Raw genomic sequence first — 22,583 nt, 5'->3', positions numbered from 1 at the left:
AATATGTTTCATTGTATTTATAATTATATGGCAAATAAGATATTTAAACTTGATTTTTGAAGGAAAATTCACAAAATTGAATAAATTCAAATAATTTTTATTCAAAAATAAACTAGTTATTTGAGTTTAATACTAATTATCTATTCAAACTACAAAGTTTGTAATTTAAAATATTTTGTGAGATCAGATTGAATTAATTCAAGGTTCTTTTCAATAATATTAATGACCATATTACGCATTTTCGAACATTCTAAACCAAATATATAAAAATGGGAGACGAATGTTAAATTTGCTAGACATGGGGGAGTTGTCTGCAAAGTTTTAGCTCTTATCTCTAACAAAAAATTAATTTTTAAAAAAATGACCGAATACGTTTCACAGCGAGAAAAAAATAAAAGGCAAGATAGAATTTTCTAGACATAAAGAAGTTGTTTACCGAGTTTTAGCTCTTATCTCTAACAAAAAATTAATTTTTAAAAAAATGACCGAATACGTTTCACAGCGAGAAAAAAATAAAACTGTACACTGATTTTCATTTTCATTTCCAGTCACTTTACTTATTATTTTTTCTTTTTTTGATTTTAATTATAAATTATTTCATAATACGTTTATTTACCTTATCATTTTCTTTATTCTTTTGAATTCCATACTAGACACTTATAGAATATTTTGATTGTTAACGTACTTCATTAGAATGAATCCTTACAAAGGGTATGTCGATCGAATTTACCTAATTGGTATTTCCAATCAGATTGAAGAAGGTAAAATGACATGGGAAGAAGCTTGCACCCATGTTCCCATCGCCCCAACCCTTCAATCAAATGATTTCAAATATTTAGATGTTTCAAAATCTTTTTTACAAAATCAATTTAGCTTACAGAATATCCCATTGCCTAAAGGCAAGAAAGGTCGTAGGGTCAATCCCTACGACCAAATCAAAGCTCTTGCTGTGATACATGACCACTGGGCCTTTCCCTGTGGTCAAACAAAACAATGGAAAAGTTTGAAATTACACCAAATTGATGTATCTTATAGAGAAGTACGCAGATACTTCAAAGAAAATCATTTCACCAAGACGCGATTAGAGCATGCCGGGCCAGAAACAGCAGTAAGATATTGGGCGCTTTCACCCAATCTTATCTGGCACGCAGATGTTCATTATTTTAGTGGTGTTCGTGGCCAGTATATTTATGGCATAATCGACGATTTTAGCCGCAAAGTCCTAGCGTGTATACAAATACCAGATATGCTGGCAGCGACGACAGCGAACTTTGCGGCTTCCGCCTTCATTGAATTTGGCGCCCCTTATTGTTTCTGGACCGACAACGGTTCAGAAAATAGGGGCGCCTTTCAAGATCTACTTGATCTTTGGGGCGTCCAATGGCGGCATACAGACTCTCATTCTCCCTACCAAAATGGGAAGATTGAGAGATTCTGGCCGACATTGGAGCGCTGCCAAAGCATTCAGGCTATTCCTGCCTTTATTTGGGAGTACAATAATAACACACCGCATGAAGATCTCCCAATTAATCCATTAACTGGAACAAATTACACGCCAAATCAAATGTATCAGCTGAAACCGAAATACACAAATGCAGATACAGAAAGGTTGTGGCAAATATGGGATACAGATACAGGCATGACCGCTGTTGACACATTCACAGCGTAATAATAAACATAATTTTTTAATTTCATTTTTAACAAGTTTTTTAAATGTATGTAATGAATAATTCATTAGAATATGATAATGCACATTGTAACAGAATAGAACAATCACCAAATTTTTTTTGAAATTAAAAAATAAAAGTAAAAGTATAAAGTAATGTAACCAAAAAAGATATTTAAAAGAATTTTGGAAAAAACAGAATAAGGATAATGATATTATTTTAGATACACAATCGATGTACTGAAGAATAATCCGGTAAAATGATGATATAAAATTAGATTATTTTACAAGTAGCTAAAAGAATAAAACTATAATATAAAATAAATGAAGTTTAATGAAACAATAAAGGTTAAATAAATAATAAAGATTTTTATTTTATATCAGTATTGAGAAGAAGTAACAGCTGACACTTGGTGGACAACTTCTTTATGTCTAGAAAATTCTATCTTGCCTTTTATTTTTTTCTCGCTGTGAAACGTATTCGGTCATTTTTTTAAAAATTAATTTTTTGTTAGAGATAAGAGCTAAAACTCGGTAAACAACTTCTTTATGTCTAGAAAATTCTATCTTGCCTTTTATTTTTTTCTCGCTGTGAAACGTATTCGGTCATTTTTTTAAAAATTAATTTTTTGTTAGAGATAAGAGCTAAAACTTTGCAGACAACTCCCCCATGTCTAGCAAATTTAACATTCGTCTCCCATTTTTATATATTTGGTTTAGAATGTTCGAAAATGCGTAATATGGTCATTAATATTAATTGAAAAGAACCTTGAATTAATTCAATCTGATCTCACAAAATATTTTAAATTACAAACTTTGTAGTTTGAATAGATAATTAGTATTAAACTCAAATAACTAGTTTATTTTTGAATAAAAATTATTTGAATTTATTCAATTTTGTGAATTTTCCTTCAAAAATCAAGTTTAAATATCTTATTTGCCATATAATTATAAATACAATGAAACATATTCGAAATTGAAAAGAATGACTTTTTCTGTTCTTTCAATCATTCAATTTGAATTTTGCAATATTGGATTTCTCATTAAATAGCTATTAAAAACAACAAGCAATTTAACTTACATTCAAATTTATTTGTGTTATATTCAATCTTCTCAAAACTTATAATTTTCGGCTATAGCATGATTATATGCTATATAATATAATAAACATATAATAGTATCATTCTTTCAATTATTTGAAGAGAAAACCGAAAAAATCTATTTTCGGTCTATAACAGAAGAGAAAACCGAAAAAATCTATTTTCGGTCTATAACAAAAACCGTTCTCGACAGATAATTCTATTAATGCTTAACATAAACATGACGTTCTAATTATCCAATTTCTATCCGCTTATTTTTTTTGACACTTTTAATGTATTTTTGAAATTAGCTTGAAATATTTCGTTTCCCGCATTATATAATTAATACTCAATTTACTGTTATCCCCAATCAATTTTATATGAAAGTTATCATAAACCGCTTCAAAAAATTTCATAACTTATGGCGGAAAGTTCGGAACCTAACTTGTTCCAGCAACTTACAACGAAAATAGAAAAGGTTATAAATGACCATCCAGTTACCGCCTATGAAGCTATCGAATCCAAAGTATATGCTCCACATCGATTTCTCGATAAATTTGCAAAGAAAGAATTAATTTTGATGCACCGTTTCAGTGCAAATCGTATTATCGGTGCTCTGAAGCTTATATTTAATACTACGATGGCATTTTGAAAAAGAAAACAAGCGGACTTCCGTTCCCTGTTATAAATCGACTTTGTATTTATTATACTCTTGCTGCTTCATGCATTAACAGTCGTCCAATTTCTCCTGGTGAAGAAGTTGCAGATGAAATGCTCGGACGTCAAATTATTTCCCAATCAACAATAATTTTCGGTAATGACTTTGATATTTATACAACATTCGTTCAAAAAACGTTTAAGTCATTTTTATCTGCGATCGGCTCTCACAGTTCTTTGATTTATACCTACTTTTTAAACGCATATCAATCTGATATCGTCGCAGGTGCATCGCTTAAGGTAATACAGATCAGCCTTAAACCATGGAAGTATATGCCTGCTTCCATTGATCACGTTATCAACTTCTTAAAGCCTATTGCTTCCAACGTTAACCTTATTACCGATAAATACAGAGAACCATTCTGCCAGATGATGGCATCGACATTACTTGCTGCCTTCCAGCGCGATCCAGTCGCATTTTCCGATTTCCTTACACTCAGAAGTGATATTATGTTGGCGGCTTCAATTCAAGGCCAGATTTCCTCATGGAATACCTCAAATAATCCCTTTGCATGGCCAGCAATTGCAGCTCTTTCCATTCTTCTTCCAAACTCTCAACTTTCTTCCGGAGAAACAATTCCTCGCTTAGATTTCATCCAAAGATACAAAGATTTCTATGCCCAGAAAGAATCAAAATTATCCAACGCTACAATACAGTCTATTTTAGTCTATTTCCATGCATTTGCAGTTTCATCAGCTCATAAAATCATTTTACGCTTCTTACATCTCCAATTCCCCAACTTCGTGAAGAATAACTTCACAAGTTTACCGGATCAACCCGGAGATTTCGCTAAAGTTCAGAAGATTTTCTTCCCAATCGCAATTCTCTTCAATAACCCACAGTTCTTCACAAAAGATGTCATCCAATATATCACACAGCATGATAACAACCATTCTCTTACAATGGCTCTCATAATTAAGAGGTTTTGTAAGACGGCCAATCCATTCCCTGATTTCTCGAAAGGTTTCATACAAAGCCTTATCCCGCAGACCTTGGAGATTATCAGAAAACCAATCCCCGATCCGAAATCCACTTCATTACTCCCACATATCATCACAGGCTTCCAAGCTTATCCTTTCTTCATGAGAACCGCCATTTTCTCGGATCCTGACATCTGTGAGATATTATTCTCTTACGTGGCCAAGTATCCAGAGGTCAACCAACAATTTTCTTACGTCGCATTTTTCAATACAGAATTTACACAGGAATCAGTACTCGACGAGGTTACACTCCTCATCTACAAGAGATTCATTTCGTTCTTACTCAAACGCTATACTACATTGGGCATGTATAAACCTGCTTATTTCGATATGCACATACCAGAAATCATCCACGCTATATCCGAATCGTTACTTCAAATCTTCCAACAGGAAGCGAATATTACAGAACAGCTTGCTAAGCTTCTTTTGCCTCTTTTGCAAGAATTGGAAACATTTGCTTTAATGTTCTTCGCTTCTTCAAAGAGGAACATCATTTCGATCGGTATTAGCATGATGTATACACTCGTCGAAATCGTACACGTCGCTCCCGATTTACTTTCCTCGAAAATGCCAGTTGATGATTATCAACGTTTGGTTTCGGACGCTCGTGATAAGAAGGATCCAAAGAAGATACCAATCGGTGTCTGCAACATCCTCAAGACCGTTCCAAACCCAACTCCTGGTATTAATTTGGTGTATAACGCACTTTTCAGCTATTTCATGGCAATTTGCAAGAAACTCGATGCGAATATTACATTAGTACAGCCTCCTGAACTCGAATTAGATACTACAGGCTTTGATTTGGACGCAGAATTCATTTCTGTAATTTCGATGATCTTTTCTATCGTTTTTGACCAAACAATTCACTTGTTCAACCAAATGAAGGTATTTCTACAGAACGATAGCGATATCGGACAAATTGCAACGTCTGCAATTCCGACATGCCTGGCTCCACGTCACTACAACCCTCTGATGACCATCCTTTTGGGATATTTCAGACAATTCTCAAATAACGATGGTACTTTCAACATGAATCAGAAAAATATTATTTTCTTGAACAATATTCTTAACCTTATTCGTGTGTGTTTGCTCACAGATCATCTACTGGACACCGGAAATGATCAACCAGGGTATCTTTGGCCAGCTAGGAAAGAAGATTGTCTCATTATGCGATGTTACTCAGGGAGAATCCACAAAATTGATCTGTTTGAGGACATTACTCGCCATGGTCAGGCTCGCTAACGAGAAAGGAAAGCCTTTCGAACCAAAGATGGGCCATTCTATTTCAAAGACCATTTTAACATGGCTTCCGCAATCTAACGAAGGTACCAGAGACTTCATCAACTTAATTCATGAAGCTTTGGCCCTTATCCTCGATGAACTTTCCCTTATTGAGTGCGTTGATATCGCAGATCCGAAAGGTGCTGCCCAAGAGGCAGAAAAGCAGTTCTTGTTCTATTTCGCAAGTATCAAGAACCGTTTGGAGAAAGAACCAAATTCTGCCAAACAAATTATTCCAGTTCTCGCTGCCCTTCTCAAGCAGAACCTTTCCATCGCTATCGGACACTGTCTCTCTATGGGTTTTGATAACACCGATTCAGTTAGAACTGCATTTCTTGCATCAGTTGCTGCAGTTTTCAAAGTTCCAGAGATAAGAGTCGTCGGAACAGCAGAAGCAGTCACAGAAGAAGTCACTCTCGTAGATATTCTCTTCTCTGGTTCGTTGAAATTAATCGAAATTATCGGAAATAACATCGAATACTCCAGAGCCGAGCATTTCGCTAAGGCCGCCCTCGAAGCCGCCCTTCTCTCAGGCCGCGCGTACGAATACTTTGCCCGAATGGTCGATGTCGAATTACAACCTATCGATGATTCGAACAAGAACACCATTTTCAGAGGCAACCAAGTACCAGCGAGAGCCGTAGGTCACTGGCCGAGGTTCGTTGCCATGGATTGGCTGAAACAAACCTTGCGACCAATTTTCGATGAAGTGATTGCATCGTGCGAAAACAATGTTGGCTTCATTGTGAACCCGGCAAAGCTCCCTGAAGGCCAGACGATAGAGGTCAACACCGAGAATTTCAGACAATTACTTCAGAAAACGGTCCAAGCCATTTTGGATGGCCAGACAACCATGCCAGACTCATTAACCTACGCCTCACAGATCATCTTCGAAAAGGTGTTTGAAAAAGTCGGAGAATTTGCTTATTCAATCTTATCTTCCTTCCTCTTCCTTCGTTTCATCATCCCATCCTTCTCCAATGTCTCAATGGTTGGAATTACCTCACCAGTTGGCGATCAACCAAGAGATGTTCTCATGCAAACTTCAAATGTCATCATGTCTTCAATTCTCAAGGGCAGACTTGATGACAAATACACTTATCTTGCTCCTTACAACGATCTCGCCAAGTGGACACAAGATTCCATCAATCAAATGTTCCGAGGTCTCGTTCAGAAGCAAGTTTCCCACGAACCACCACCAATTACCATCGATGCAGCCCAAACAATCGCTAATATCCACTCCGAAGTTTATCCAATTCTCAAAAACTTAACTCCATTAATCGAATCTCTCGATCCAGCGAGCGACGACCACGCGAACGCAAAGAGATTCATCACAAAGATCAGAGCCATGGGCCAGCCATCGAATGCTGCTAAGAAGATGTTCAAATCAGATGAAGCCGGCGCATCTGGCTACGAAGAGCTCATGAACATGACATTTCCACCCGACCAAGTCCAGCAACTTGAAGAAGCCATTTACAAGGACGAGAAAACAGCTCCAGATGGAAATGGCGTCATTTACATTCATTTCAACAAACTTTCGTCAGTTAGAGATCCAAGAATTGTTGCGCAGTTACTGTTCAAAGCACTGAGAAAAGACGAATCACAACAGTGTTATGTATGTTTGTGTTTGACAGGATTCGATCCAAGTCGTATTCCTAATCAGACAATGTTGCAGACATACGCAATAATGCCTCCTTCGACACAGAACATCAAACAGTACTTGATTATTGAACCTCCAAACGAATTTGCTGTTTTCGTCAAAGAGAATCAGCAGTTATTCACAAAACCACAGAGATTTGAAGTGATTGATTCCGTTGCAAAACTCACTAGAATATTAGGAAACACACCGACATCTATTCCTCCTTCAACTTACGAGTCATTCTCTGAAGCACAGGCTGTTTATTCCGTAGTGTTAAATGGAGATCCAACAAAAATAAGACTCCACGAACACTCTCTCCAAATCATCGGAGACAATGTAGAAATTGCAGGACATCCATTCACGCCCGTAAGAGTTATAATGGCCGACCAAATTAAAGACTTTGAAAAATCTTTGGGAAGCAAACAGCACATGGATGAGTTCAATCTTACCATTACTATGAAGAGTGGTATTGTCTATTCCATGAGAGTTCCTGTCAGTTCTCCAATGTATGATGCTGCTTACCAATTAACACTTAGATCGAGAACAATCAACAATGCAATTCAAAGTGTTAATGTAAACTCATCTACATTGCAATGGATGATGCTTAACTTAGCATTCATCAATATCATTGGTCCTGAATCATCTCTTTCTTTGAAGAAGGCTGCTCTTGATTTGATCTACGCTGTGTTCGTGTCTTTCCAGTTTTCTCACAATGTTTCTGTTGACAAAATTCAATATGACATTTTGCCAAATAATCTGTCAAAATATGTCAGAGAGATATCAACAGATTTGGCATCATGCAATGCGGAGAATGTCAATGATTTCATGTCGGAGTTCTTCAACGCCGCGAAATACGTGAAATCAAAAGTTTTGCCAACAATTTTCTATTTCTTAGTTCCATGGATCAAATGTTTCGCAAACCAGTCTGATCCTCCGAAGAATTTGATTTCTGAGTTCATCGAAATGTACAACAACATGAAGGGATCAGACCAAGTCTGCTATCCTGAGTATGTCTGGCCATCCCTTTGTCAAAACGATTTTATCATCGAAACTCTCGTCGATATCATCTTCGAAAGGAACGAATCAACATTTGTAGAGATCCCTGCACAGTTGGCAGCAATTAAACCTTCTTTCGTTTCTCAATCTGTCTGCAGGAAATTCACAGAAATTCTTGACAACAACGATAAAGATCATATTGACTTTTTGAGAGGAGTTTTGACTTCGATGATTTCACTTCACATGTTTGATTTTGAGAGCACAGGAGCGGTTTTGATATACAACTGCACCAAGTCCAGGCTTATCTTTGATACATCCATTCTCCAGAAGATGTCACCGATATTAATGAACATCATCCACGAATTATTCCGTCAGTCAGGAAGCGGAATTCAGTTTGATTTTGATTTCATCATCCAGTCATTTGTCAACACAGATGGCAGTGAAGATTTCAAGACATTGAAAGACACCTACAAGTGGACATCGTCCGCTAGATGTGTTGCAGAAATCATATCCGCTGCTATCAACAATCTCCAGAACAGTTCAATCAAAAGAAAGTTGTTTGACATGTTTTCAAATGATATCAAAAAACGTGACACTCCATTACTTTGTGCACAAGGAATTATTTATTCAGCAGCATTTGCAGTTGATCCAAGTTCCTATGCAAATGACTTAGTCCAGAAACTTCGTGATTGCGAAGAAATCTTAGTCACTCCAATCATTTTAGGATTGAGTTTGATCAACATGACTATTGAATTATCTGCCAAGTTGTATTTCATTGGCATCGCATTAGGTGCTCGAGACAACAACGCAGCATGTGGAGATTTAGTTGTTTCTGCTCTGAAACAATATTCAGATCACCAAGGAACAACACAAGGAATTACACAATACATCAACAGTTCTCTTGTTGAATATCTCGAGACATGTACAGCACTTCCATTGCAACAACAACCAAGTCTGTCTGCTGCAGCTATCTTGGCATGTTACGCTAAGTACGGCTTGACACAAGCATTAGAGAAACTTGCAACAACTAAGTCAGATGAACAGATCATTTCGGCATTCAGAGTTATCAAAGAACCATCTAAATCCGAAGAAATCTCACGCCTTGATTACGGTGCTAATTTAGTCAATCTCTCTGCAATTCTTCTTGTTTTCTTGAAGGTCGGTGCTCCACAAGTTCTTATCGAATTTGCTATTAACTTGTTCACGGAACAACCGAATGGATTAGGATGTTTCGATGCCATCGGAAACAAGTTTGGCAAACAAATCTTCGAAGTTGTCAATGATGCTCGATTCACGGGTTTACTTCTTAGGAACTCAAGAATCAAGAACGAAGAATACCAGTTAACATCGATATTGAACTCTCTGTTCTTCGAGATGGATAATGTGATTATTTCCAAAGAACAAGCTGATCATTTAGTTTACAACGTATTTATCTAATTCTTTTTATCTTTATTTTTTATTTTATTTATAAATATATAATTTTAAAAATTAAGTTTGGAATTTTAATAAATAGAAAGCATTTTAATTTTTGATATCTTCAAGAATATGCTAAAATATAAGTGGATATTTAGGAGTAGAGATGTGAAAACTTAAATTTTATAATCCCTGGGATGCACTTTCTTCGATTTTTTTTAAATTTTTGGGATAAATTTTGACATCTTTTTTTTGCTGGCGACCCCCCCCCGTTTAGGGCATCAAAAAAACATGTTGTTTCGTTTCAAGATCGGGATATGTTGTGAACCCGACTTCTTTCATTAATGAAGTGATTTCTTAAGTTGAATAAAAACAAATTTGATTGAAATTCATACAAAATTTCTTTTTATCATTATTATTTAAGATGCTTTTTTATGTTGAATTGTTAATTTTTTTATTTCCACCTGGGATATTTTGAATTGGGCTAGCCCAATCCCACCTCTCAATTTTCTCTCAATTGGGCAATGGGGATCCCATATAAAATGTATTGTAACAAAATTTTACATGCATAATATAGTACAATTAAACAACATTCTAAAAATATTAAATTCACATCATTTACTTGAAGATTTTATATTTTCAACAAAAATTAATACAATAATTACATTAAATTGAGGAGATAATAATTATTATAAATTAAAATATATTCATTAATTTGTTGAAATATTGCATTTTAGTGGTAAAAATTAAAATTTAAGTTTACATGGAGAAAAAAAAATTTTTAAATTAAAAAATTCAATTGGGATAACGATAGGGACAAAAATTTAGAATCCCCATATGCTTGGGATAAAATCACATGACTATTTAGGAGACCCTTTCACTCTTCAACTTCACTACGTAGTTTATGGTGTTATAGACCGAAAATAGATTTTTTCGGTTTTCTCTTCAAATAATTGAAAGAATGATACTATTATATGTTTATTATATTATATAGCATATAATCATGCTATAGCCGAAAATTATAAGTTTTGAGAAGATTGAATATAACACAAATAAATTTGAATGTAAGTTAAATTGCTTGTTGTTTTTAATAGCTATTTAATGAGAAATCCAATATTGCAAAATTCAAATTGAATGATTGAAAGAACAGAAAAAGTCATTCTTTTCAATTTCGAATATGTTTCATTGTATTTATAATTATATGGCAAATAAGATATTTAAACTTGATTTTTGAAGGAAAATTCACAAAATTGAATAAATTCAAATAATTTTTATTCAAAAATAAACTAGTTATTTGAGTTTAATACTAATTATCTATTCAAACTACAAAGTTTGTAATTTAAAATATTTTGTGAGATCAGATTGAATTAATTCAAGGTTCTTTTCAATTAATATTAATGACCATATTACGCATTTTCGAACATTCTAAACCAAATATATAAAAATGGGAGACGAATGTTAAATTTGCTAGACATGGGGGAGTTGTCTGCAAAGTTTTAGCTCTTATCTCTAACAAAAAATTAATTTTTAAAAAAATGACCGAATACGTTTCACAGCGAGAAAAAAATAAAAGGCAAGATAGAATTTTCTAGACATAAAGAAGTTGTTTACCGAGTTTTAGCTCTTATCTCTAACAAAAAATTAATTTTTAAAAAAATGACCGAATACGTTTCACAGCGAGAAAAAAAAAAACTGTACACTGATTTTCATTTTCATTTCCAGTCACTTTACTTATTATTTTTTCTTTTTTTGATTTTAATTATAAATTATTTCATAATACGTTTATTTACCTTATCATTTTCTTTATTCTTTTGAATTCCATACTAGACACTTATAGAATATTTTGATTGTTAACGTACTTCATTAGAATGAATCCTTACAAAGGGTATGTCGATCGAATTTACCTAATTGGTATTTCCAATCAGATTGAAGAAGGTAAAATGACATGGGAAGAAGCTTGCACCCATGTTCCCATCGCCCCAACCCTTCAATCAAATGATTTCAAATATTTAGATGTTTCAAAATCTTTTTTACAAAATCAATTTAGCTTACAGAATATCCCATTGCCTAAAGGCAAGAAAGGTCGTAGGGTCAATCCCTACGACCAAATCAAAGCTCTTGCTGTGATACATGACCACTGGGCCTTTCCCTGTGGTCAAACAAAACAATGGAAAAGTTTGAAATTACACCAAATTGATGTATCTTATAGAGAAGTACGCAGATACTTCAAAGAAAATCATTTCACCAAGACGCGATTAGAGCATGCCGGGCCAGAAACAGCAGTAAGATATTGGGCGCTTTCACCCAATCTTATCTGGCACGCAGATGTTCATTATTTTAGTGGTGTTCGTGGCCAGTATATTTATGGCATAATCGACGATTTTAGCCGCAAAGTCCTAGCGTGTATACAAATACCAGATATGCTGGCAGCGACGACAGCGAACTTTGCGGCTTCCGCCTTCATTGAATTTGGCGCCCCTTATTGTTTCTGGACCGACAACGGTTCAGAAAATAGGGGCGCCTTTCAAGATCTACTTGATCTTTGGGGCGTCCAATGGCGGCATACAGACTCTCATTCTCCCTACCAAAATGGGAAGATTGAGAGATTCTGGCCGACATTGGAGCGCTGCCAAAGCATTCAGGCTATTCCTGCCTTTATTTGGGAGTACAATAATAACACACCGCATGAAGATCTCCCAATTAATCCATTAACTGGAACAAATTACACGCCAAATCAAATGTATCAGCTGAAACCGAAATACACAAATGCAGATACAGAAAGGTTGTGGCAAATATGGGATACAGATACAGGCATGACCGCTGTTGACACATTCACAGCGTAATAATAAACATAATTTTTTAATTTCATTTTTAACAAGTTTTTTTAAATGTATGTAATGAATAATTCATTAGAATATGATAATGCACATTGTAACAGAATAGAACAATCACCAAATTTTTTTTGAAATTAAAAAATAAAAGTAAAAAGTATAAAGTAATGTAACCAAAAAAGATATTTAAAAGAATTTTGGAAAAAACAGAATAAGGATAATGATATTATTTTAGATACACAATCGATGTACTGAAGAATAATCCGGTAAAATGATGATATAAAATTAGATTATTTTACAAGTAGCTAAAAGAATAAAACTATAATATAAAATAAATGAAGTTTAATGAAACAATAAAGGTTAAATAAATAATAAAGATTTTTATTTTATATCAGTATTGAGAAGAAGTAACAGCTGACACTTGGTGGACAACTTCTTTATGTCTAGAAAATTCTATCTTGCCTTTTTTTTTTCTCGCTGTGAAACGTATTCGGTCATTTTTTTAAAAATTAATTTTTTGTTAGAGATAAGAGCTAAAACTCGGTAAACAACTTCTTTATGTCTAGAAAATTCTATCTTGCCTTTTATTTTTTTCTCGCTGTGAAACGTATTCGGTCATTTTTTAAAAATTAATTTTTTGTTAGAGATAAGAGCTAAAACTTTGCAGACAACTCCCCCATGTCTAGCAAATTTAACATTCGTCTCCCATTTTTATATATTTGGTTTAGAATGTTCGAAAATGCGTAATATGGTCATTAATATTAATTGAAAAGAACCTTGAATTAATTCAATCTGATCTCACAAAATATTTTAAATTACAAACTTTGTAGTTTGAATAGATAATTAGTATTAAACTCAAATAACTAGTTTATTTTTGAATAAAAATTATTTGAATTTATTCAATTTTGTGAATTTTCCTTCAAAAATCAAGTTTAAATATCTTATTTGCCATATAATTATAAATACAATGAAACATATTCGAAATTGAAAAGAATGACTTTTTCTGTTCTTTCAATCATTCAATTTGAATTTTGCAATATTGGATTTCTCATTAAATAGCTATTAAAAACAACAAGCAATTTAACTTACATTCAAATTTATTTGTGTTATATTCAATCTTCTCAAAACTTATAATTTTCGGCTATAGCATGATTATATGCTATATAATATAATAAACATATAATAGTATCATTCTTTCAATTATTTGAAGAGAAAACCGAAAAAATCTATTTTCGGTCTATAACAGAAGAGAAAACCGAAAAAATCTATTTTCGGTCTATAACAAAAACCGTTCTCGACAGATAATTCTATTAATGCTTAACATAAACATGACGTTCTAATTATCCAATTTCTATCCGCTTATTTTTTTTGACACTTTTAATGTATTTTTGAAATTAGCTTGAAATATTTCGTTTCCCGCATTATATAATTAATACTCAATTTACTGTTATCCCCAATCAATTTTATATGAAAGTTATCATAAACCGCTTCAAAAAATTTCATAACTTATGGCGGAAAGTTCGGAACCTAACTTGTTCCAGCAACTTACAACGAAAATAGAAAAGGTTATAAATGACCATCCAGTTACCGCCTATGAAGCTATCGAATCCAAAGTATATGCTCCACATCGATTTCTCGATAAATTTGCAAAGAAAGAATTAATTTTGATGCACCGTTTCAGTGCAAATCGTATTATCGGTGCTCTGAAGCTTATATTTAATACTACCGATGGCATTTTGAAAAAGAAAACAAGCGGACTTCCGTTCCCTGTTATAAATCGACTTTGTATTTATTATACTCTTGCTGCTTCATGCATTAACAGTCGTCCAATTTCTCCTGGTGAAGAAGTTGCAGATGAAATGCTCGGACGTCAAATTATTTCCCAATCAACAATAATTTTCGGTAATGACTTTGATATTTATACAACATTCGTTCAAAAAACGTTTAAGTCATTTTTATCTGCGATCGGCTCTCACAGTTCTTTGATTTATACCTACTTTTTAAACGCATATCAATCTGATATCGTCGCAGGTGCATCGCTTAAGGTAATACAGATCAGCCTTAAACCATGGAAGTATATGCCTGCTTCCATTGATCACGTTATCAACTTCTTAAAGCCTATTGCTTCCAACGTTAACCTTATTACCGATAAATACAGAGAACCATTCTGCCAGATGATGGCATCGACATTACTTGCTGCCTTCCAGCGCGATCCAGTCGCATTTTCCGATTTCCTTACACTCAGAAGTGATATTATGTTGGCGGCTTCAATTCAAGGCCAGATTTCCTCATGGAATACCTCAAATAATCCCTTTGCATGGCCAGCAATTGCAGCTCTTTCCATTCTTCTTCCAAACTCTCAACTTTCTTCCGGAGAAACAATTCCTCGCTTAGATTTCATCCAAAGATACAAAGATTTCTATGCCCAGAAAGAATCAAAATTATCCAACGCTACAATACAGTCTATTTTAGTCTATTTCCATGCATTTGCAGTTTCATCAGCTCATAAAATCATTTTACGCTTCTTACATCTCCAATTCCCCAACTTCGTGAAGAATAACTTCACAAGTTTACCGGATCAACCCGGAGATTTCGCTAAAGTTCAGAAGATTTTCTTCCCAATCGCAATTCTCTTCAATAACCCACAGTTCTTCACAAAAGATGTCATCCAATATATCACACAGCATGATAACAACCATTCTCTTACAATGGCTCTCATAATTAAGAGGTTTTGTAAGACGGCCAATCCATTCCCTGATTTCTCGAAAGGTTTCATACAAAGCCTTATCCCGCAGACCTTGGAGATTATCAGAAAACCAATCCCCGATCCGAAATCCACTTCATTACTCCCACATATCATCACAGGCTTCCAAGCTTATCCTTTCTTCATGAGAACCGCCATTTTCTCGGATCCTGACATCTGTGAGATATTATTCTCTTACGTGGCCAAGTATCCAGAGGTCAACCAACAATTTTCTTACGTCGCATTTTTCAATACAGAATTTACACAGGAATCAGTACTCGACGAGGTTACACTCCTCATCTACAAGAGATTCATTTCGTTCTTACTCAAACGCTATACTACATTGGGCATGTATAAACCTGCTTATTTCGATATGCACATACCAGAAATCATCCACGCTATATCCGAATCGTTACTTCAAATCTTCCAACAGGAAGCGAATATTACAGAACAGCTTGCTAAGCTTCTTTTGCCTCTTTTGCAAGAATTGGAAACATTTGCTTTAATGTTCTTCGCTTCTTCAAAGAGGAACATCATTTCGATCGGTATTAGCATGATGTATACACTCGTCGAAATCGTACACGTCGCTCCCGATTTACTTTCCTCGAAAATGCCAGTTGATGATTATCAACGTTTGGTTTCGGACGCTCGTGATAAGAAGGATCCAAAGAAGATACCAATCGGTGTCTGCAACATCCTCAAGACCGTTCCAAACCCAACTCCTGGTATTAATTTGGTGTATAACGCACTTTTCAGCTATTTCATGGCAATTTGCAAGAAACTCGATGCGAATATTACATTAGTACAGCCTCCTGAACTCGAATTAGATACTACAGGCTTTGATTTGGACGCAGAATTCATTTCTGTAATTTCGATGATCTTTTCTATCGTTTTTGACCAAACAATTCACTTGTTCAACCAAATGAAGGTATTTCTACAGAACGATAGCGATATCGGACAAATTGCAACGTCTGCAATTCCGACATGCCTGGCTCCACGTCACTACAACCCTCTGATGACCATCCTTTTGGGATATTTCAGACAATTCTCAAATAACGATGGTACTTTCAACATGAATCAGAAAAATATTATTTTCTTGAACAATATTCTTAACCTTATTCGTGGTGTTTGCTCACAGATCATCTACTGGACACCGGAAATGATCAACCAGGGTATCTTTGGCCAGCTAGGAAAGAAGATTGTCTCATTATGCGATGTTACTCAGGGAGAATCCACAAAATTGATCTGTTTGAGGACATTACTCGCCATGGTCAGGCTCGCTAACGAGAAAGGAAAGCCTTTCGAACCAAAGATGGGCCATTCTATTTCAAAGACCATTTTAACATGGCTTCCGCAATCTAACGAAGGTACCAGAGACTTCATCAACTTAATTCATGAAGCTTTGGCCCTTATCCTCGATGAACTTTCCCTTATTGAGTGCGTTGATATCGCAGATCCGAAAGGTGCTGCCCAAGAGGCAGAAAAGCAGTTCTTGTTCTATTTCGCAAGTATCAAGAACCGTTTGGAGAAAGAACCAAATTCTGCCAAACAAATTATTCCAGTTCTCGCTGCCCTTCTCAAGCAGAACCTTTCCATCGCTATCGGACACTGTCTCTCTATGGGTTTTGATAACACCGATTCAGTTAGAACTGCATTTCTTGCATCAGTTGCTGCAGTTTTCAAAGTTCCAGAGATAAGAGTCGTCGGAACAGCAGAAGCAGTCACAGAAGAAGTCACTCTCGTAGATATTCTCTTCTCTGGTTCGTTGAAATTAATCGAAATTATCGGAAATAACATCGAATACTCCAGAGCCGAGCATTTCGCTAAGGCCGCCCTCGAAGCCGCCCTTCTCTCAGGCCGCGCGTACGAATACTTTGCCCGAATGGTCGATGTCGAATTACAACCTATCGATGATTCGAACAAGAACACCATTTTCAGAGGCAACCAAGTACCAGCGAGAGCCGTAGGTCACTGGCCGAGGTTCGTTGCCATGGATTGGCTGAAACAAACCTTGCGACCAATTTTCGATGAAGTGATTGCATCGTGCGAAAACAATGTTGGCTTCATTGTGAACCCGGCAAAGCTCCCTGAAGGCCAGACGATAGAGGTCAACACCGAGAATTTCAGACAATTACTTCAGAAAACGGTCCAAGCCATTTTGGATGGCCAGACAACCATGCCAGACTCATTAACCTACGCCTCACAGATCATCTTCGAAAAGGTGTTTGAAAAAGTCGGAGAATTTGCTTATTCAATCTTATCTTCCTTCCTCTTCCTTCGTTTCATCATCCCATCCTTCTCCAATGTCTCAATGGTTGGAATTACCTCACCAGTTGGCGATCAACCAAGAGATGTTCTCATGCAAACTTCAAATGTCATCATGTCTTCAATTCTCAAGGGCAGACTTGATGACAAATACACTTATCTTGCTCCTTACAACGATCTCGCCAAGTGGACACAAGATTCCATCAATCAAATGTTCCGAGGTCTCGTTCAGAAGCAAGTTTCCCACGAACCACCACCAATTACCATCGATGCAGCCCAAACAATCGCTAATATCCACTCCGAAGTTTATCCAATTCTCAAAAACTTAACTCCATTAATCGAATCTCTCGATCCAGCGAGCGACGACCACGCGAACGCAAAGAGATTCATCACAAAGATCAGAGCCATGGGCCAGCCATCGAATGCTGCTAAGAAGATGTTCAAATCAGATGAAGCCGGCGCATCTGGCTACGAAGAGCTCATGAACATGACATTTCCACCCGACCAAGTCCAGCAACTTGAAGAAGCCATTTACAAGGACGAGAAAACAGCTCCAGATGGAAATGGCGTCATTTACATTCATTTCAACAAACTTTCGTCAGTTAGAGATCCAAGAATTGTTGCGCAGTTACTGTTCAAAGCACTGAGAAAAGACGAATCACAACAGTGTTATGTATGTTTGTGTTTGACAGGATTCGATCCAAGTCGTATTCCTAATCAGACAATGTTGCAGACATACGCAATAATGCCTCCTTCGACACAGAACATCAAACAGTACTTGATTATTGAACCTCCAAACGAATTTGCTGTTTTCGTCAAAGAGAATCAGCAGTTATTCACAAAACCACAGAGATTTGAAGTGATTGATTCCGTTGCAAAACTCACTAGAATATTAGGAAACACACCGACATCTATTCCTCCTTCAACTTACGAGTCATTCTCTGAAGCACAGGCTGTTTATTCCGTAGTGTTAAATGGAGATCCAACAAAAATAAGACTCCACGAACACTCTCTCCAAATCATCGGAGACAATGTAGAAATTGCAGGACATCCATTCACGCCCGTAAGAGTTATAATGGCCGACCAAATTAAAGACTTTGAAAAATCTTTGGGAAGCAAACAGCACATGGATGAGTTCAATCTTACCATTACTATGAAGAGTGGTATTGTCTATTCCATGAGAGTTCCTGTCAGTTCTCCAATGTATGATGCTGCTTACCAATTAACACTTAGATCGAGAACAATCAACAATGCAATTCAAAGTGTTAATGTAAACTCATCTACATTGCAATGGATGATGCTTAACTTAGCATTCATCAATATCATTGGTCCTGAATCATCTCTTTCTTTGAAGAAGGCTGCTCTTGATTTGATCTACGCTGTGTTCGTGTCTTTCCAGTTTTCTCACAATGTTTCTGTTGACAAAATTCAATATGACATTTTGCCAAATAATCTGTCAAAATATGTCAGAGAGATATCAACAGATTTGGCATCATGCAATGCGGAGAATGTCAATGATTTCATGTCGGAGTTCTTCAACGCCGCGAAATACGTGAAATCAAAAGTTTTGCCAACAATTTTCTATTTCTTAGTTCCATGGATCAAATGTTTCGCAAACCAGTCTGATCCTCCGAAGAATTTGATTTCTGAGTTCATCGAAATGTACAACAACATGAAGGGATCAGACCAAGTCTGCTATCCTGAGTATGTCTGGCCATCCCTTTGTCAAAACGATTTTATCATCGAAACTCTCGTCGATATCATCTTCGAAAGGAACGAATCAACATTTGTAGAGATCCCTGCACAGTTGGCAGCAATTAAACCTTCTTTCGTTTCTCAATCTGTCTGCAGGAAATTCACAGAAATTCTTGACAACAACGATAAAGATCATATTGACTTTTTGAGAGGAGTTTTGACTTCGATGATTTCACTTCACATGTTTGATTTTGAGAGCACAGGAGCGGTTTTGATATACAACTGCACCAAGTCCAGGCTTATCTTTGATACATCCATTCTCCAGAAGATGTCACCGATATTAATGAACATCATCCACGAATTATTCCGTCAGTCAGGAAGCGGAATTCAGTTTGATTTTGATTTCATCATCCAGTCATTTGTCAACACAGATGGCAGTGAAGATTTCAAGACATTGAAAGACACCTACAAGTGGACATCGTCCGCTAGATGTGTTGCAGAAATCATATCCGCTGCTATCAACAATCTCCAGAACAGTTCAATCAAAAGAAAGTTGTTTGACATGTTTTCAAATGATATCAAAAAACGTGACACTCCATTACTTTGTGCACAAGGAATTATTTATTCAGCAGCATTTGCAGTTGATCCAAGTTCCTATGCAAATGACTTAGTCCAGAAACTTCGTGATTGCGAAGAAATCTTAGTCACTCCAATCATTTTAGGATTGAGTTTGATCAACATGACTATTGAATTATCTGCCAAGTTGTATTTCATTGGCATCGCATTAGGTGCTCGAGACAACAACGCAGCATGTGGAGATTTAGTTGTTTCTGCTCTGAAACAATATTCAGATCACCAAGGAACAACACAAGGAATTACACAATACATCAACAGTTCTCTTGTTGAATATCTCGAGACATGTACAGCACTTCCATTGCAACAACAACCAAGTCTGTCTGCTGCAGCTATCTTGGCATGTTACGCTAAGTACGGCTTGACACAAGCATTAGAGAAACTTGCAACAACTAAGTCAGATGAACAGATCATTTCGGCATTCAGAGTTATCAAAGAACCATCTAAATCCGAAGAAATCTCACGCCTTGATTACGGTGCTAATTTAGTCAATCTCTCTGCAATTCTTCTTGTTTTCTTGAAGGTCGGTGCTCCACAAGTTCTTATCGAATTTGCTATTAACTTGTTCACGGAACAACCGAATGGATTAGGATGTTTCGATGCCATCGGAAACAAGTTTGGCAAACAAATCTTCGAAGTTGTCAATGATGCTCGATTCACGGGTTTACTTCTTAGGAACTCAAGAATCAAGAACGAAGAATACCAGTTAACATCGATATTGAACTCTCTGTTCTTCGAGATGGATAATGTGATTATTTCCAAAGAACAAGCTGATCATTTAGTTTACAACGTATTTATCTAATTCTTTTTATCTTTATTTTTTATTTTATTTATAAATATATAATTTTAAAAATTAAGTTTGGAATTTTAATAAATAGAAAGCATTTTAATTTTTGATATCTTCAAGAATATGCTAAAATATAAGTGGATATTTAGGAGACCCTTTCACTCTTCAACTTCACTACGTAGTTTATGGATTTCATTTAAGACATTTACTAGCTTCTGATCATCTATTGGTTCTGATCTTCCGAAAGGAAGTAGGAATTATAAGAAATTTTTAATGGTCAGAATTTTGAATTACAATCAGAATTCTCAGAAAAAGTTAAATTTGATTCAGTTTTTTGAATAAGTATTAGAATGCAAAATGTGAAACCTAATATAGTTTTAGCAGGTAAAATGAATACAAGATGTAGTTTTTCAAACGTTCCAGAATGCAATTTTCCTCTTAGTTATGTATATTTCGTCATTTCTATTCTAGTCTCTTTACCTTATTCATATGTATTATCAGCAAGTCTAAGACAAACAAATTTCTTACGTTGCGAACATCGAGATAAATGCAATGTTTTTTGTATTATAACTATAATTAATGTTATAATTTATTCAATAATCTGTTGTTCAATAACACACATATTTATAATTTATGGCCAGTCACATTTTCGAAAATTGTTGAATCCTATCGGGTTTCTTCAAACTTTAAGCTTTGCGTTGTATTTCTTAGATATTTCAAAAATTTTAATTCTTTTTAAGATAAAAGGTTCGAAAATAATTTATTATATTACAATGCTTTTAATTGTTCTACTTGGAATTTTGTCTATTCTTACATATATAAATTACTATATTTCATATAAAGGCAAACTATTTATATTCATCGAAAATATATTTTTAAATAATAATGTTCTATTTTATGTAACCATTGCAATAAATATTATAGGTTTTATTATTCTTTCAATAACATTTATTTTTTCAAGAATCAAAATATTTCTTGATCCGGATAGAAGGAAGAAACTTATCGTTATATTATTTTGGATGCCAATCCCTTTATTTTTATATATTATTATGTTCACTACGTATGGTTCTAAATATTGGATGTTAAAATATTATTATGTAATATTGACTGAACAACTATATGATAATTTCCCAAAATATGGATCCATATATTATTATATAAAATGGGCATATTCATCGTTTTATTTCGGCTTGATGAATCTTCCCCAACTTGGTATTCTGAATATTCTCTCAGTGAAAAAAGAATTTGAGGAGCAAACAGAACAAAATTCAGAAAACACGATCAACACAGAAATATCAATATAGTTTTTATTGTATTCTCATGAAAAAATTACAACTTTTTAAAGGGTGCACAAATGCCAATCTGACTCTAATTCAAATTTTTGACAGCCGGCGTGGGGTGTCATTGGAAATTAACCATAAACATCTGAATTGAAGCCATGTCATAGGGGCGTAAGTGCACCCTTAAGGATATGCATGCACCTAATTGACACATTCAATATTTTTTCAACAACCTAACTTGTGGAGTAGATTTCGTCGTCAACTAAAGCTAATTTTTAATTTTTCGAATTAATATTGTTTAAAAGCTTGCTATTCCATATGTTTTTAGCTCAGCTATCTGTCTAAGAGAGGATGCTAAGTAGTCTTTAGCGTATCATTAAAAAGTTAATGCAGAATAATCTATATATAAATTCTTACACTTATTATTGATTTTTGAATTGCTATATAAATTCTTACACTTATTATTGTTTATACATTTTTGCAAATTAGAAAACAATAATGGAACTATAAATCCACAAATAAAATTATCAAAATTATTTTTGGAACTATATCATATGGAATATAATAAACATTTGGA

At 35.1% G+C, this 22,583-nt stretch overlaps 1 protein-coding gene and 1 pseudogene across 2 annotated transcripts, besides 9 other annotated features; both read left to right on the top strand.

The window, feature by feature from the left end:
- Positions 1–518: part of a mobile genetic element that runs on past the window's edge.
- A 176-nt stretch (positions 519–694) lies between these two features.
- Positions 695–1,666: a mobile genetic element.
- A 262-nt stretch (positions 1,667–1,928) lies between these two features.
- Positions 1,929–1,957: a mobile genetic element.
- A 105-nt stretch (positions 1,958–2,062) lies between these two features.
- Positions 2,063–2,901: a mobile genetic element.
- Positions 2,902–3,142: 241 nt separating this feature from the next.
- Positions 3,143–10,086, top strand: TVAGG3_0492170 (annotated as a pseudogene). The gene has a single exon: positions 3,394–9,796. A coding segment is annotated over exon 1 (6,403 nt).
- A 595-nt stretch (positions 10,087–10,681) lies between these two features.
- Positions 10,682–11,464: a mobile genetic element.
- Positions 11,465–11,640: 176 nt separating this feature from the next.
- Positions 11,641–12,612: a mobile genetic element.
- A 264-nt stretch (positions 12,613–12,876) lies between these two features.
- Positions 12,877–12,905: a mobile genetic element.
- A 105-nt stretch (positions 12,906–13,010) lies between these two features.
- Positions 13,011–13,846: a mobile genetic element.
- A 241-nt stretch (positions 13,847–14,087) lies between these two features.
- Positions 14,088–20,976, top strand: TVAGG3_0492120 (negative regulation of centriole-centriole cohesion; the record flags this gene model as incomplete). Its single annotated transcript, XM_051236241.1, has 1 exon — positions 16,965–20,741. The coding sequence occupies one exon, from the start codon at positions 16,965–16,967 to the stop codon at positions 20,739–20,741; it is 3,777 nt and encodes a 1,258-aa protein (XP_051094065.1).
- Positions 20,977–22,070: 1,094 nt separating this feature from the next.
- Positions 22,071–22,189: a mobile genetic element.
- Positions 22,190–22,583: the final 394 nt, after the last annotated feature.

Source organism: Trichomonas vaginalis, chromosome II (assembly GCF_026262505.1).
Source record: "Trichomonas vaginalis G3 chromosome II, whole genome shotgun sequence".
NCBI classification, from domain to species: Eukaryota; Parabasalia; order Trichomonadida; family Trichomonadidae; genus Trichomonas; species Trichomonas vaginalis.
Note: the sequence above shows the minus strand (reverse complement) of the source record. Positions and strands in the feature narration are given on the sequence as shown.